Here is a 19,274-nt window from a genome sequence, read left to right on the forward strand (position 1 = left end):
TTTGAGATTTAAAAATAATTTTGTTTTAATTAAGAGACATTAAAAGTTAAATAATTTAATTATATAACATTTTTATAATTTAAACATATTTTATTTAATCACAGCAGTCTTTATTTAATTTCTTAAAAAATAATATATGTATGTATGTTTGTAATCACTTAAAAATTTATATATTTTTTCATAAAATATATTTGGGCATTGATTGCTTCTAATCTATGGGTGCATTACGGAAAAAATTAAATACTTAAGTATATGTATAATGAAACTAAAGTAAAATTAATGAACTTAGGAATACTGAAAATTATACGGTTTCAATTTCAACCAAAAATTATCGAGTTTTTTATAACTCTGATTTTAAAGTGTTTATGATTTTAATTAACGGCAAATGAATGACTTATTTAAATAATAACACAGGTCAAATAAAGAAAACTATTTTGGTGCCGAAATACCGTTAGTGGTTTGTATTCAAAATGTTTGCTTTTAATATAGTTTAATTTTTCAATATTGTCTGTCATAAGTAAATTCGTATGCCCATTTCGTAATCCTATTAATTACATGGTATGAATAAAAGAAAAACGTCATATCCTGATTTACCGTCCGCTAAAAGGCCTCTACTGTATTCAGCCGACGTACCTTCTCCTACGAATGAACATCTATCAGATTTCTCTGACATAAAGATTTTTTTTTTCGGATGAACTTGACAGCGATTTTGAAGTGTTAACCATGCCTTAAGATTTCTCGCTTAAGGCATCTTGTTCACAAGAAGAACAAGGAGAACGTTTCCATCAGATTACTGTTTGAAAAAGATGCTTATAAACTGTAAAATAATTTAATAAAATATTGTAATATAATATTGCAATTTCTCAAAAAAAGGTATCGGATATACTTAAAATCACTTTTAGTTTTGGCGGCACCAAAATCATTGTAGACCTGTGTAATATATAGCAAATAACAGCAAAAGTTTTTGGATTCCCTATAAAATTACAAGTATGTACATAGTATTTATTATTATAGTTTGGAATGACATGAATTAGCTAAACTCTGTTGTATCTTTAATTCGTTTAACAGATAAAATAGATAAAAACATTACTGTAAATATGTTCCTTCTTATCTTATACTACTATTTATTAATATACATAATTTAACTTGTTCATTACTTCTAATACTTTTCATCTAGTTTTACATGCTTACATATAATTGTGCTTTGCAATTGAAAAATGTATGTATTGCGTAAAGCATGTACACTAGACCTGTCCTTAAAAATATTCATGTTTCGGATGGGTCATTGTTCTTTAGTACCTAAAACTAACTGATAAGGATAAGGAGAACCCGTACTGAACATCTATTCAAAGTTCTAAAATCATGTTGTTGTTGTTGTAGCAGCGTGAACAGTTTTTTCCCCAAGAAATTGTGCTACTTCTGCTGGATGGGTCCATAAATCTACTGGACGTAGTGAAGTAGGGCTGGCTGGACAGTTGAAAATGTGGAGGGTATCATGAGGATAATGACCACATGCTGGGCATAAGTTGAGGACGGCAGTCTATGCGGTACCAGAAGGCATTAAGCCTGTTGCTCCATCCTGATCTAAGTTGTGCCAGAACGACTCTTGTTTTCCGCGGCAGAATCTTCTCGGCGTCTGCTATCGGTGGTGGGCAACTTCCAAGTACGACATTCATGCGGTATCCTGCTACCGCGGAATTGATGGCGTCTCTATGAATGTTGTTCAAAGCTGTCATATACGAGCTACGATCCAATGGATCATGCACATACCTCTGTATGCTCTCTTCGTATTTCCTAAGGTCCTGTCTGACATGCCTCGGGGGAGACTCCAACTGGGTGATGTTGAATTTTGGATGACTCCTCCGGTGACATCCCAGAAGGAACTGTTGCGTCAGCATGACGCTATGTTCCTTGACCGGTAGAACCTTAGTTTCCTCGTGAAGGTGGTTTTTGGAGGTAATTTGGAGGCAGCTGTAAGGCTGTATTTTGACAGCTTTGAATAATTCTCCACTGAGTATCACTTAACGAAGGCGACCACACTGAAGCAGCATAGTTAACCACTGACCGGCCAATCGTTGCTAGCAAGGTTTCTTTGTTCATACCCCAAGTGCTGCCGGCTAGTGCCTTGAGGACCTTGTTCCTATTTCGCAGTTTATGCGTGATTGCAGTGGCGTGTGCTGAGGAGGTAAAAAGGCTATCAAAAGTGACACCCAAGATTTTCGGGTGGTTCACTGTCGGAATTTGTACGCCGTAGACCATGATGCCTAAGTTGTGTTTTACCTCCTTCTTCCAGGTGGTGAAGAGTGTTATCGATGACTTCGTTGGTGATAGCTGCAGGTTACGTGCAGTGAAGAAATTGTAGATTTCATTGACATATCATGTAAAGCATTTAAACAATTTTGGTTTTTCTGATTTCGTCAAAAAATTTGTTGAACTTTGTTGAAATGATTATTTACTCAAAAATATTTATGTATGTCAAACGTTAAGACCAGATTATCTAGATAGCAACAATCTTGAAGAAAACAAAAAATAAATAGCCTTTTAACTCAAATTTGCAACTTTCAGTCGATTTCCGGTACGGGTTCTCGTTATCCAAGAGACCCCAAATTTTAAATTAGTAATTTTAGACATAGACGAACAAAATTAGACCCATACAAGACAAACCTATCTATATTTAAGGCCAGGTCTTATGTACATATGAATATTTATTTATACATTGCGTAATGCATGTACATTAGGATTTGTCGATTTATTTATAATTATGTAATTTTTATTCATCCATACTAATCGACACACCGTAATATACATGTAAGTAAATTTATTTACAGATTTTGTAAAATTTATGCAAATTTCGTATGAACTTAGAACAAATTTATCATTTGGGATCTTCTCATTTCGTTGATAAAAATTTAATCGATCAAATTGTATTTGTAAATTGTGATAAGCAAATTGATTGCTCTATAAAGTATTATGATAACATTAACTGGAATACAAATAATTAAATAAACTAAAGTCTTAATTTTTAGCCCTATTAAATTTGATTAAGTATAAATTTGAGCCAGGATCTTTAGATTCAGTGCATAGATAGTTAGTTGTTGGTATTTGGAAAACTATAAATATATTTTATAGTATGATGGGATATCATATTGTTAAAACATCACTTGTTGCATAGAGAGTTGGCTTGTGAACAGTCGGCATAACTTTTCAAGTTCAAATTTATACACATATCTGCGTCGCAGTTTAATATCTTTACTGTTGCGATTGTATCTACTACAACGTCCACAAGCTTGCACTTAATTTTGCAAACCTCCAAAGTAGTTGAAGAAGTAGAAATATGCATGGAACACAGTGAAGAATCAGTTGTACCTGTAGAGGTACTGCTCAATCTAGCTTCAGGCTAATTGCCTGTACTGGTTGCAGGTGATGATGTTGATGTAGTACTGCATTATATAGGATAGGATATGATATTTAAGCCGCCACTTGTTGCATAGTGAGTTGGTTTATTAACTGTTGGCATAACTTTCCATATTCAAATTGATCTCCAGATATGCGTCGCAGCTTAATACCTTTACTAGTAGTCTGATTGTCTCTACTACGCCCTTCACAAACTTGCACTTCAATTTGTAAACCTCCAGAGTATTCCAAACTTAGATTTGTAGTATTTGACGAGGTTGAAATATCCATAGAATACAGTGAGGAATCAGTTGTGCCTGTAGAGGTACTGCTCAATCTAGCTTCTGCCCAATTACTAGCACTAGTAGCAGATGATGATGTTGATGTAGTACTATCATCAGCATTATGAAGGATGAATCCTTTTGGTGGCATTGTTGAGTCTATAGTCTGTTTTACCATTTGCAGTATTCGCGTGGTATCCAAATTTGAACATTCATGTGGTAATGGGACTTCATAGCACATTTCATCTGACATGCGACGTGAGTCACACATTGAATCGGGCGTCAAATGTCCCTCGGTTTGATCACCAATTTCTGAATGGGAATCAGATTTAAAACCCGACGAGGCTGATGGTTCTTGACATGGTGAGAGGTTGTTAGAATCATTACTTAATGAGTCATCTGAAAATCCCAAAGATTTGTCGCTTCCTCTTCTATCATTTGGTTGATTGGAACTTGTTGTATGTTGCGACATAGTTGAATTAAAATCTGTTTCCAAACTAGTCTTACGCCCAATGCCTCTTGTTATGGAGGGCATATCACTGGAGGGCTCTGTTATTATTAAACCTTGCAATGACATTAAAGACATGGCGTTATGATCCAATGAGTCGCAGTCACTATCTCCACTGTTTTCGGATGAAAGCGCAACTAGAGTAATTTCACTTCCTTGTACATCTGTAAGACATATTTGAGGATGTGACAGTTGTTGTCCAGGAGATGTGATGTCATCTCCCAAACATACATTTTCCGGACATGGGGTTGGTGTAACACCACCAGTACACCCAGCATAAGGAGTGCCAGTAGATATTGTATGACACATTTGTCCGTTAGCATTTTCTTCTTGTATTATACACAAATTCGGGGACGAAGGTGGAGTGGAAACAACTCTAACAGGTTGGACAGGTGATAAATTTAGTGGTTTTAACTCGTAGTAAGGCGATGACGGTACGAACCAGTTTTGTGGAGTTAAAGAGCCCTGTGGTGTTTCCGAATCTTCAGAATTACAGACATCCATTGACAAATCTAAAGGCTGATTTGTAATTTCGCTTGCAGCTGAAGTACCTCGGGTTATGGAACCACCACCGCCAGTAGTGAGATATGAAATACCTTTAGTAATTTGATGTAAGGGGGAAGAACCACCGGTTCCTTGGCCGCTATTACTGCTCCCACAAAACAAAGACATATTGGGCACATAGGGATTCGGAGAAGTCGTTCCACTGAAACTACTATAAATTGGTGACTGACAACCAGAACCACTGCCAGGATAAGTGCTAAGTAGTCCACCACTACTTACTCCAGATAATTGTATTTGCTGAGCATAACCTACGCCGAGTAATTGTTTAGAATGTAATCCTCCCATGCCGTCGCCTTGCGAAATTGTTGTATTCTGTTGGGAATTTTGTTGCTGAATTAAGGCGCCACTGCTAGCCGTATTAACTCCGCTTCCTTGACCTAATCCACTCATTTGTAAATTACTAGAATTAGCTGAATTTGGTAGAGATAAGGGGGAAACACTAAGACTTAACATTTGTTGTTGTAAATAAGATCCCACATGATCTATATGATTACCACTACTGGCGGCCGAACTATGTGCCAGTAAACCAAAATGTCCAGCTAAATTCATTGGTATTTGTCTAGTTGATAAAATCTTATTTACTAATTCCACGCCAATACGCTGTTCCTTTACTAACTGGTCCAACACAGGAATTATTGATTTCAATGCATCTTCTGGAATTTCTATGTCGTGAACAGTTGATAAGTTACCACCACCAATTCGACGGAAAATATTATGAGCACTAGATGGTTTACCATGTATGGGAGATCCTGATAGAAATATATAGATTGTATTTAAATATCCAACATTATAAAATTTTCGATTTATTTCGCTATATAAACTTACCGGGTAAACTAATTGAGTTTTCTAAAAGCGGTGGACTGGGAGCTACCAAAAAATTGCGCTGTGCAATACCCTTTTGAAGATATTGGCATTCTTGTAATGGTCCTTGGAATTGAGTCTTAGAACCTTCTGAAGCTCGTCGTACGGGGCTATAGCGACCTAAATAAATATAAATATCAAAAATTAGAATTATAACTCTTTTACTAAGTTCGACGACACATTATAGATATATAGTTAGTATCCATGAGAGGAAAGGCTTGTGACTCGTGTTGAAGTATATAAAATATAATTTTTATTTGTTAAATAAAAATAAATACAAACAAGCATAATACAATAATTAAAAAATAATAATTACAAATTAAAAAAAAAACGAACGAACCACTTACCAACTTCTTGAACTGGTGGCAATTTCCAAGCTTTGCCATAAATTCGTCTATTTGGGTAATTAACTGCAGAAGTGGCAGAAGATGCCGAAGCTAATGCTAAAGATGGCGGATTACACATTGGTGAAGTACCCACTGTAGGGTATGGAGAACTACTAATTGTTGGAGAATTATAATAAGTACCGCCTACATAAGAATGACCACCAGAGGATTTTGGAGGTGACTGACTTAAACTAACAGAGTTATTACTCTGCAATTTTAGTGCTGGCGGCAAATAATTTCGATTCATTCGGGATTCAACCTCACGTATAAGCTCAGGACTTATAACTTAATTGAATTTAATTTTAAATTATTAAGTTAATCCCAAATGACAATGAAATCGGCATTAATATTAGCAGCATTTTTTGATTTGTTTAGTTCAGCCGTCGGTGGTTTTATTTATACACATATACATATGTATAATTAAAAATAAAATCATTGTAAATAAAAAAAAATCAAAATAAATAAAAAACAAATTAATAAAATCAAAATAAAAATAAAAAAAATAAAAAAAATGAAGCTGCACGAACATACATAAATAAACACAAATTTGATTTCCCATTTAAAAACAAAGTATACACTACTTGTCCGACTCTCCCAATAAACCAGAAAACTATGTATATGATAGCAAAAACCGATATTACTTTATAGGGGCGATTATGATATCATATACACAGAAAAAAATGGTAACAGTTATTAAGCAATATAATAATTAAGCAATAAAATTAAATAATACTCATATCAGCAATTTTTTTTAGATATTTATTAACAACTAGCTGACCCGGTGCGCTTCGCCACCCCAATTAGAAGAATGAAATAGTACTATTAAGTCTCCCTTTGTGAATCTAATTGTAAATGTCTAATTTCATATTTCTGGGTCCATTATTATAGAAAATGCAAAAGAAAGTTACCACTAAATTCACCTTTTGTGAATTCAAATTCATTCAGAATCATGGTGCCTAATTTTAAATTTTTAGTTTTATTATTATAAAATATTCAAAATGTACCATTGCACTATAGTTCAAAGTATCACTTTTTCCGTGCGAAATTCAAATTTCGAAGTTGATGTTATTCATTATTTTTTGTTGTCAACCTGTTCCTAAAACTCCAATGCAATCAAATTCGCAATAGGTTTTTGTAAAGTACAAAATACTGCTTGACAGCACGCCTTCAAAGTCAAAGTTTCGATACATTTTTAAAAATTTGTGAATAGTATCAATATTATATTGAACAATTTAACCGTTAATTGCGGAAAGTGTGTGAATAATTTAAATAATGTTTAAAATGGAAAACAACGAGACGTCTAAGTACTTAATTTTTCTTTCCTAAATATTTGGAAACTATTTCCCTTTATATTAAAAATTACAATTTTTAAAGATAACCTTAAAGTAATTTCTTTTGATTACAAAACTTTAACTTTATAGAAGCTTTTAAAAAAATGTTAACGTTTGTTAAACTTAAAATAAAAATAAATCAATATATTGAAATGTTGTGAATTCATTTCACTTTATTTCATACTGCGCATTTTTGCGCTTTTTGAGTAATTTAATTTTTTCTAGGTTACTGTGCTATAAAAAAATTAACTTTTTGAAATTTGGCTAAAAAAAGTCCAAAAAACACAAAGTATGATGCTATTATTAAATATATTGTGAAGAATATTAGTGCTCCTGTTATTGCTAAGGGCTGTAAGAAATTATTGAATGAAAAAGTCCGCCATTTTGTCAACAATTACTTAAAAGTAAAATGTCAAAAATGCAGAAGAAATTAAGATAATTTTCGAAATGAAAACACTATATGGCTTAATGTTGATTTATGCTTTCAGATTTGTATCTTTGGTTACCAATGACATCCACAGTATACAAGGTATTAATACATTCGAAGCAGATAATATAAAACACAGACGAAGAAATAGGATCGTTTTAAAAATTGAACATACCCGAGGCATCCTACTATGGGGACCCCTGGCCGCACCCCTGGTGGGGCCATGCGGTCAAAATTTAAACTCGTCAACACTTATTCTTTGCGCATGTCAAATTTTATTCAAATGTAACTAAGGACTAAGGATTTAGAAATTACAGATTTATTTCCCTCTTTTTTTATATACCACTGTGCGAAGATTTATCTGATACTTCAATTAATATTTTGAATCAAATGTGTTTACAAAATGAATTACTGATTCAACTAATTTGACTCAAAACTAATATGAAATAAATTTTTTCTAATCAAAAGCAATGAATTTACTTTATTTTTCTCTTAATGGGTTAATGGTCGACAAAGGGTTAATTTTTTCTTATATTTCTTGAAAATATAAGTATTTCCACCTATGGTCCAATTTTGATATCAAACAGTAGAATACTTTAATAGTTATTAATTTCGCAAGCCGATAGCCTTAGCTGCTAGTGCTTTAGAATTTAAGATTTATTGTAATTTAAATTATAATAAATTTATAAATAAATAAATAAAAAAATATTAATTTCGCACGGAAAAAGTAATACTTTGAACTATAGTGCATTGCAATAAACAAATAGTACCATTGATTATCACTTTTGAATTCGCATTCACTAAACCATAACCCGTCAAGATTGAATTTTAAATTTGTATAGCATTTCCTATATTATTAACTAATTTTGTTTCTATAACAATTAATATTTAATAAATTATCACAAAACCGAAAAAAAAACGAAACCGCGGTTTTGAAATTCTTCGGTTTATTTTGGAAACTCTAGGTCCATTAAAGTAAATTTCAAAAACGTACCTATGAGAACAAAGAAAAAGTACCAAGAAGTATGGCCTTGAATTTTCACTCACAAATTCAAAAAGTACCATTAGAATATATAAAAAGTACCAAAAAGCCCCAATTTGTGGTTTTCCACTCACTCCCATATAAGCTTAATTTCATGGTTTTAGGTTAATTGGTGAAGAAATTACAAAAAGTACCATTCGAATAAAGAAAAAGTACCAAAAAGTCTCCCCTACAATTCTCACTGACTTTGGACCGAGTATGCTTAATTTCATGTTTCTAAGTCCATAGTTATACAAAATTAAAAAAAAGTACCATTATAATAAAGAAAAAGTACCATGAAGTATCCGCTTGAATTTTTACTCACATAGGACCATATACGCTTAATTACATATTTCTAGGTCCATTATTATAGAAAATTCAAAAAGTACCATTATAATATAGAAGAAGTACCAAAAAGCAGTCACTTGTAGATGTCCACCAACTCTGGCCTATGTAAGCTTTATTTCATGTTTCTATGTTCATTGGTGAAGAAATTACAAAAAGTACCATTCGAATAAAGAAAAAGTACCAAAAAGTCTCCCCCTAGAATTCTCACTGACTTAGGACCGTGTATGCTTATTTTCATGTTTCTAAGTCCATTGTTATACACAATTAAAAAAAATACCATTATAATAAAGAAAAAGTACCATGAAGTATCCGCTTGAATTTTCACTCACATAGGACCATATAAGCTTAATTTCATGTTTCTAGGTCCATTATTATAGAAAATTCAAAAATTACCATTATAATATAGAAAAAGTACAAAAAATCAGCCACTTGTGGATTCCCACCCACTGGGGCTCATGTAAGCTTTTAAGAAATTACAATTACCAAAAAAGTAAAAGTACCAATCGATTAAAGAAAAAGTACCAAAAAGTCTCCCCCTAAAATTTACACTCAATTAGGACCATATATGATTAATTTCATGTTTCTAAGTCCATTGTCATATAAAATTCAAAAAGTACCATTAGACGAATAAAAAAGTACCTAAAGTACACAAACTTCACTCAGACACATATCAGCTAACTTTAATGTCAATAAGTGAAATAATTTAAAATATTAAAAAAGTTCCATTAGGAGAAATGTACCAATTTCCCTTTTCTTCCTTGAACACCCCCCTCAAGTTCGAACTTTAAAAATATTCCATTTTGCAAAAGTTGTTTATGCTACAGACATGTATCAAAATATTAAAATCTGTGTTAATGTGCCCAAGAAAAAATATGTTTTAAAAAAAGTACAAAACTGTTTACCCGGATTTGGCCCAATATACACCTTGGCACTCGAGTTCCAAATAACACCCTGTTAGTTAAATTATGTATGAATCCAGGAACCAATGTTAAAAAAATGATCAAAATTAATAATTTCAAAAAAAATGTATTTTCCCGATAATAAAATATTCGTATGTCTATGTCAAATTATAGAAAAATATGTTTTATGAAAAAGTACCAAAAATAAACACAATTTTTATCCCTTAAGGGTTCGAATTTCCAAAAAGTACCAAACTTATATTTTTTATTTTTTGTAAAGTAAAGAATACGATTTAAGATTTGTTTCTATGTTTAATTGTTTAAAAGATACATGGGTTGCCCAAAAAGTACCAAAATACAGCTTTTACCCGTTTTCTCCCTAAAAGATTCGAATTTCAAAAAAGTACCAGACACCTGTCAGCTTATTTTTTAAATGGAGTAACATGCAAATTTAAGTTTTTTAGTATCTTTATTAGTTTTGAAGATATAAGGTTACCCCGAATTTCCAAAAATCCCTTCTTAGTGGATCGTTTTGGGGAGGGAGGAACCCACAGTTAAAATTTCATGATTCTAGCTTCAGTCGTTTGGGCTGTGCGATGATGAATCAGTCAGTCAGTCATTCAGTCAGTCAGTAACGTCCCAGCAAAAATTTTGTGAATTTTTGTAATGACAACTAGTTATTTCATGCATTATTTTGTAATGAGTGCACATTATTTTATTTACTAGAATAAGTACTTATTTTTATACAGGCTGGTAATGAACTTTTGCATTTAGCACAGCTATCTAGTGTGTTTGACTGGAAAATGGGAGGTTAGTGGTTCGCCACCTGTCAAAGCCATTCATTTTTTTGTTCATATCATATTCATTTATATGTTGATGTTAAAACTATTGTTAACTTACAATAAAATAACTCCCCAGCAAAAATTTTGTGAATTTTTGTAATGACAACTAGTTATTTCATGCATTCTTTTGTAAGGAGTAGTGGTTACCCAGCACATTATTTTATTTACTAGAATAAGTACTTATTTTTATACAGGCTGGTAATGAACTTTTGCATTTAGCACAGCTATCTAGTGTGCTTGACTGGAAAATGGGAGGTTAGTGGTTCGCCACCTGTCAAAGCCATTAATTTTTTTGTTCATATCATATTCGTTTATATGTTGATGTTAAAACTATTGTTAACTTACAATAAAATAACTCGTACATGGAGCACTGAGTTAGCAGCTTGACTATCAAACATAAGCAAATAATGTGACTGTTCGATTCCCACACAAGGCAAAATATTTTTGGAAAAACTGCGACAAATATTTCTACCATGAAGCTTGTGCATATATGGCATTGGTTTATAGTTTGTATATTTTCAGTATTTGTGCACATTAATATGAAAACGATTCATATTTATTGCGCAGTCGGTAGTCAAATGTAAAAAACGTTTAACTAATTTTAAACCCTGGAAGATTCTATATATGTAATTTTTTTGAAATCGGAACACAAACGAAGAAATAGGATCATTTTAAAAATTGACCATACCCGGTGTCCTACTTTGGAGACATCTGGCCCAGCTCCTGACGGGCTCATGATGTCCAGATTCAAAACTTAAACTCGACAACACTTCCCCTTTGCCATGTGCAATTTCATTCAAACGGAATAAGGGGTTAGAAGTTACAGATTTATTTCCCTCTTTTTTTTCTCATGCCACTGTGCAACGTCAAATAAATTACGGCTGTTTCAGATACCAAAGATAAATTTTAATGCTACGTCATACTTGACCTTTTGAAATTGGATGAAAATATTACTGAATCACCTATATTAAAATCTGTAGATGAAAAAATCTTCTTCTTGAGAGAGCAGTCAAAACTGTGAATAAAGCAACACCAACTTTGTGCAACAAAACAAGAAGAGAAAGATTGATCAAAGCTCAGATAGAATCGAGAAAATCAATACCAAAATTTTATTGCAATAAGAATTATGTCGCTAAATGAACACTTCATTATTATTTTGATTATCCTTTCTATCACTTCTGTAAACATTTGTGTAATACTTTTTTTCTCTAAATATTTAATATGTTAAGGTATTTATAGGCGGCAATACTGAGTATTAATATTTGTCAAAAACTCAAGTAACATAATACAATTTCATCTAAACGAAATTTGTATAAGATTTTCAAAAAACACGAATGATTTTTTTGATTCAAAATTTTTCTTTTCATATGTATTATTATTTATTTATTATACAATTATAACTGAGCCCAAAGGGCCATATATAGTTAACAAATTTTCCACTTTTTTCATCAAAATAGCTAAATTGCTATATAGAAAACTTATATCTAACCTTAAAAACTAGGGTATACAAATATTAGACAGAATAAAAAACCAAACAAAACAAATCTCAATTGCATACTGTATCAATTAGTTATACATAGTTAATAAAAATTATTATTTTCAAGATAAGTAAGAATTTTGCTTTTAAAGGTATTATACGAATATTCAAATGTTTTAAGAGAATTTGGCAAACTATTAAATATCCTAGCTACTCGCACATGGAATGAGCGTTCCAAAATTGATGTCAGTCTTGGTATTAAAATTTGGCGATTGCGACTAGATCAACTAAAAGAAAAAAATGAAATCATCCGTAAAATATTTCCATTTCTGAACATGTTATAAAAACAGAATAAAAGTCTAGATTTTATATAGTTTAAAAATGAGCATTTTAAAAACCTACAAACATACACCGATACATGAGTACGACATCGTAAAGAGAAGAGGTAACGAATTACTCTATTAAACAATTTGGTGAGTTTTTTAATGTTATATCCTAAGGTACCACTGTATATTTCAATGCCGTACAAAAATATGGGCATAACTAATGAATGAATTATCATTATTTTTATATACATAGGTAAAATCAAATTAGTATTATAAATCCTTCGTAATGCGTAATTCACCCTGGATATAACAAAATTAATATGTCTGTCAAAATTAAGCTTATTGTCCAACCACAATCCAAGACATTTGATATGATCAACAATTTGAATTGAACTACCATCAATGGTCAGGGAAAATTTTGCCAAAGGTAAACCAAAAACCATAACTTTTGTTTTCGAGTAACATGTTATTTCGAAGCCAATTACTTATATTAGAAGTAATGTAATTAATCATCTGTTGCGTTACATCAAAAAATTGTCTTTCACCACAAAAAAGAAAAAACAATTCATCTGCATATGCAAATGGAATACAAGACGGAATATTGTCAAAATCTCCAAAAATGTCATTAATGTAAATATTAAATAATATGGGCCCAAGGACCGAACCCTGAGGTACACCACTTCATCAGCAATCGAGACATACTGAAATCGATTCATAAGATATGAATATAAAAGTTTACAGGATGACAATGAGAGACCTAGATTTCTATGTAGTTTTGAAATTAAGATGCTATAATCAACTTTGTCAAATGCTTTGGTAAGGTCGATTGATAAAAGAACATTATAATTACCATGGCTCAAAGATTGCCTTATAGTATCAGTCATTCCTAGTAAAAGAGATGTCGTATTTCTACCATTTCTAAAACCATATTGCGCATCACTAAAAAATTAAATTTCATCAATATAATCTGTTAACTGATTTTTCAGCAGAACCTCCACGATTTTTGATATAACAGGTAGAATAGAAATCGGGCGTAAATTTTAAATTTCATTAGATTCACCGACCTTCCAGAAAAAACATTTAGATCAAAATTTGCACATGAACTGGAACCTTGATTAGAAGAAAAATAGTAATTTAAACTATTAACATCAATATAATCGATGTTAGCTGGAGTATCACCGATTCCATTCACACGAAGCGTGTTCCAAATTTGCTCAGAGCTTTTATCATTAAATTAACTAGCATGTGCCTTCCGCTTAGCATTACGAATAATAGTTTTTGCACAATTTCTTAAGCGACAAAAGTTTTTCCAATTCTGACCAGTCTTATCTCGTAAATACAAACGATAAGAAGCATTTCGTATTGACAAAATATTCCTGATATCAGGGGAATTAAACCATGTATCATTATAAAATTTACAGACTCTACGTCTTTTAAATGGTATAGCACTCATTCGCCTGCTCATTCACATCAGCAGTTTTCCAAGAGGGAAAAATCAATATCATTAAAATCAAAATATTCAACAAATTCATTCACATGTACCGCCATTGATATCAAAAACTGCATATATAAATGAGTGACGAGAAGGAATCTGAGCTTGTCCTGATTGAAGAATGTTCATGGATGGAGAAAAAAGAAAATAATCTATTAAAGATGTTGAGCCATATTTCACGCTTAGATGAGTAGGTAAAGAGTTATGATGACAGGATATGTTTAATCTATTACACATTTCTCTAACAGAAACTGCTCTCATAAGGTCAAACATATTGTTATTGAAGTCACCAACAATTACAATGTCAGTATATTTGGTCAAAACGTCGGTAATACTTTCCTCAAAAATTGTTAAATCGCCATGGGGTAAATAAACTAATCCAACAAGGATTTTGCGGCCAGACAATGTCACTTCAATAAACAAAAATTCAGCAGATACATGATTACCGCTGCCTCTTCTATTAACTCTATATTTAGTATCTCTAAAAATAACTTTAAATTTAATTTTCCTAGATACATATAAAGCGACACCACCACCAGTCATTCCTGTGCCATCATTTCTGCAAATAACATAACCTGGAAGTGAAACCGCATTCGAGGATATTTTATCCGTCAACCAAGTTTCAGTTATTCCAACAACGTCAAATGGATTATTTTTAAGTACATTTCTCAACTCATCAAGTTTGTTTGACGTACCACCTAAAGCAAAACTTTGAAAGTTAATGTGACCAATATTTAAATTATTACAATAATTATGCAATTGAGATTCAAAAAGGGAGTTGTCACTGACAATAGAGCCTAAATTACAATTCATTCTTTAAGAGAAAATATGCAGAAGTGAAAAAAATATAATTTTTTTTTGGGAAGGCATAAAAAAATATTTGAAATAGTTTAACAAAAAACTTGTAAAAAATAAATTAAAAATTATGAAAATATTATATTGATAAAACTACTTTTTAAAGCAGAAACATTATACAATTTAAGGTATATCACAAAGTTTGAATAATAATTAAGTAACGGAAATAATGTTTCCTGCTTTAAAAAGGTAAATAAAATAAAGAAACAATAAAAAAGGATAATATTAAAGCCAGCTACCACTAGATCCAAGTTCAGTTGAAGAATCACAATCCTCTTCCAGGATACTAACACACTGCTCCAAATTAAGAGCCTTGACTGTCCCATTCATAAACACAGACTCTGCTTTGGGAATGTCGTAATTTTTATAGGTAAACTTTTTAAACTTTCCTTTCTCCTTTAATTTTTTACAAACAGCAATCAATTCCTTAGCTGCAGGCGTTAAATGGTCATTTAAAAAAACATTCGTAGTAGCGTGACCACAAATTACATCTTTTAAAATAATATTATTTCTATTTTTCCGATGAATAATCATTATTGCATCACGAATTTGTACTGAATTAAATTTGACAAGTACAGATTTCCCTCCTTCAAAATAAGTACAATGCTGAATATCTGAATAATATTGGCGAACATTACATAAAGATGCAATTTGTACTATAGGTTTGCGTAAATTTTTAAGTTTTCTTGGCAAACCTTTAATGACCACATCGGATATGTTTAAGCGTCTTTGAGAAATAGTGTTTTGCATCTCTAAGCGCTTTATTTTCTGAGTGGCTACATCATCATAATATTAATAGGCAAGTCGATTTCTTTAGACCCCTTTTACGCTCTCATTATACATTCAATTAGGGTAAAAAATATACCATTTTAAAGGGATTTCTTTATATATATATTATTGAAATCGGTTCAGTTTTTTAGGAGTTATAAGCGTTTAAAGATGTTACTAATACATATGCAAAAACGTGTACATGTGAACCTTAAGCTAAAATGTAAACAAAACAATGCGTGTTTGTCCAATTTGTTGTTGTAAATAAATAAGAGAAACAATTAAACAGTATTGATTTCGCTCTGTTTTAAGTGAGAGTTGTTATAGAAAACAAAGAAGACTTTAGTAGTGGTGGTTTTTTTTTGTTTTCTAACTCTCATATGCATAAACAGTTTTTAAATTTATCATAGGTTTATAAACAAAATTTCCATTCAAAATTTGTTTTATAAACCTTTGACAAATTTAAAAACTGTTTATGCATATGGGGGCAAATATGTAATTCCCAGTAAGCACCAAAGCCCCAAAAATTCAAGCATTTGAAAATTTTTTTGGAATTTGACTTGAATGCAAATGTAATTATGTTTTAGACTTTAAAAATATTTGAAAAATTAAATATATTTCAAACAAAAAACATATGGCTTGAATTTATGTTTCCTTTTTACTGGATAATGCTATTGAAATAAAGTGTAATACAACTGTAATTCAATTGCTTGACTATAATTCAAGGCTTGAATTACACTTGCTTTCAACTTGAATTCCAGTAAAAATGCTTATTGGGATTGTACATAAGTAAATATTTATTTTAAAAATGTGCAGAACTATAATTGTGATGGTTTTCAAACTTCATACGAATCAATTTCTTATCACGGCATGAAGTTTAATAAAAAATGGGACGGGTCGGAACAAATGGTGAGTCACCTCCCATACAAATTAAATAGTTATTTCTAAATATTTTGTGAACTATAATTGCAAGATTCTTTAAACTTAGTCTAAATGGCTCATTTATAATTTTGCATAGTTTCGCAGAAATTGTTCGGGATTGGAATAGTGGGCGTATCTGTAGAACTATAATTGTAAAAATGTTTAAACTTTTTACGAATTAATTTGTTATTACTGTGCGGAGTTTAGCTGAATATAGACGGAATTAGATTAGAGGGCGTAGCACCTCCCATACAGAGTAAATATTGATTTCGAATATCTGGGGAATAAAAATGGGAGGGGTCGGAAAAGGAGGTGAGTCATCTTCCATACAAAGTAATAATTGCAAGGTTATTCAAACTTTGTCCGCATAGCTCTCTTACCATTTTACACAGATTGTCTGAAAATAGTCGGGATTGCAGTAGTAGTCGTGCACAATGTAAATAATTAATTTTGAATATCTCGAGAACTATAATTCTAAAAATATTTAAACTCTGTATCAATCAATTTATTACCATTCTACGGAGGTTAGTTAAAAACGAATTTATTCCTGATCCCTGTACGAAGTTTAGGTAAGCGTGATGAAAGGAAAGTTAAAGTAAAGCTTGATTGATATGAGTTATTTTTTTTTTTAGTGGGCGTATCTGTAGAACTATAATTGTAAAAATGTTTAAACTTTTTACGAATTAATTTGTTATTACTGTGCGGAGTTTAGCTGAATATAGACGGAATTAGATTAGAGGGCGTAGCACCTCCCATACAGAGTAAATATTGATTTCGAATATCTGGGGAATAAAAATGGGAGGGGTCGGAAAAGGAGGTGAGTCATCTTCCATACAAAGTAATAATTGCAAGGTTATTCAAACTTTGTCCGCATAGCTCTCTTACCATTTTACACAGATTGTCTGAAAATAGTCGGGATTGCAGTAGTAGTCGTGCACAATGTAAATAATTAATTTTGAATATCTCGAGAACTATAATTCTAAAAATATTTAAACTCTGTATCAATCAATTTATTACCATTCTACGGAGGTTAGTTAAAAACGAATTTATTCCTGATCCCTGTACGAAGTTTAGGTAAGCGTGATGAAAGGAAAGTTAAAGTAAAGCTTGATTGATATGAGTTATTTTTTTTACACAAAAGATTTAAAAATGGGTGGGATCGTAACAGTGGAGTGGTATCTCCCATACCAAATTAGTTAGTTATATTTTGCAAGTTTAGGTAAGCGTGATGAAAGGAAAGTTAAAGTAAAGCTTGATTGATATGAGTTATTTTTTTTACACAAAAGATTTAAAAATGGGTGGGATCGTAACAGTGGAGTGGTATCTCCCATACCAAATTAGTTAGTTATATTTTGCATGTGTTATTTTCGTTCCATTGTACGGAGTTAGGTTGTATCAGAAATCATTAATATTTTTTAATTTTTCTAGGGTAGGGGTAGCGAAGTACACCGGGTTATGCTAGTCATCAATAATCTTTTATCATATTATAACAATTCTTTATTTCAGGTTGCAAATTGTCTGCCCTTTATATTTGTCATCGGAATATTTTTTCGCCAATACATCAAATTTTGCTTCTATAGCCTTTAAACCCACTTCTAATTGATTCTCAAGAAAACGTTTATTTTCAAGGAATTTGTTTTCCAAGTCTTTTGCCAAAGAGCTTGTAAGAGCAGCAAAGCCATTCCTTAATTCGTCTTGCACATTGCAATATTTTGGCATATGTGCACATGTATCACATATATATTTTAATACTTGATTGTGAAGACAAATATTATAAAGTTCATCGGAAAATTTCACACATGGTAAATGAAAATAATTATTGCCATAAGCACAGCCAACGCTTTTTTGAATTTTTGTAACGTTCTTATTACATTTGGGGCATTTACAGCATTCTTTTTGCGGGGACATCATAAAATGAATTAATTGAATAGTTACAGCTCTGGTATAATAAAAACAATAAAAGATGTCTCAGACTTGGAGCCCCGGTACAAAAGCAAATATACAGAAATTTGAAGAATTGTTGAACATTAGGGTGGCCCTTAATAAACGAAAGTTGGATTTTGGCCATTCTCACCCTCCAGTTTGGTGAACATTAGTAAAAAAATCATCCTGAAAAAATTTTAGGTAAATCGGTTGGGGTTAAGACGTGCCTCAAGCCCTCTGAAGTTTTGAGATGCATTTACAAGGGGAAAAATGAATTTTTTTCAGTTTTTGTAAAAATTTTGCCATTAAAAAATTACTTTTGCAATGTAATTTAAAAGAATTGAAATGTGAACGCAATTGTCGTTCTAATGAGACATAAAAAACAGAAATTGGTAAAAAAAAATTTTAAAGTTATTAAAATATCGCCAGGCCATTAACGCCATTCGAGTAAAAATTGCCAAATAATTGGTTTTTCTCGAAAATTTCAAAATTTAAATCGCAGGTACGGAAAAACTATAAGAGATATTTTCATAATTTTTTTCACATTTTTATTCCCTATTATATTCTTAATAAATCTCAATGAGATGATCAAAAAATTCTGAAATTTGTTTAACAAAATTTTTAAAAATTTGAAAATGGAGTTTTGAAACT

General features: G+C 31.6%; 1 protein-coding gene across 2 annotated transcripts in view; it reads right to left on the reverse strand.

Moving 5' to 3' along the window:
* Positions 1–19,274, reverse strand: part of Sik3 (Salt-inducible kinase 3) — a 113,868-nt gene continuing 94,594 nt past the window's right edge. The window contains exons 9-11 of one of the 2 annotated variants that reach the window (XM_065510590.1): positions 5,955–6,278; positions 5,572–5,727; positions 1–5,495 (exon numbers count right to left, since the gene is read on the reverse strand). In XM_065510590.1, coding sequence (XP_065366662.1) covers positions 3,469–5,495; positions 5,572–5,727; positions 5,955–6,278 — 2,507 coding nt within the window. In that variant the 3' untranslated portion in view covers positions 1–3,468. The remainder of the gene's footprint in view (positions 5,496–5,571; positions 5,728–5,954; positions 6,279–19,274) is intronic. The other variant, XM_065510591.1, reaches the window with a different exon arrangement.

The sequence above is a fragment of the Calliphora vicina genome, chromosome 5 (genome assembly GCF_958450345.1).
Source record: "Calliphora vicina chromosome 5, idCalVici1.1, whole genome shotgun sequence".
NCBI lineage: Eukaryota > Metazoa > Arthropoda > Insecta > Diptera > Calliphoridae > Calliphora > Calliphora vicina.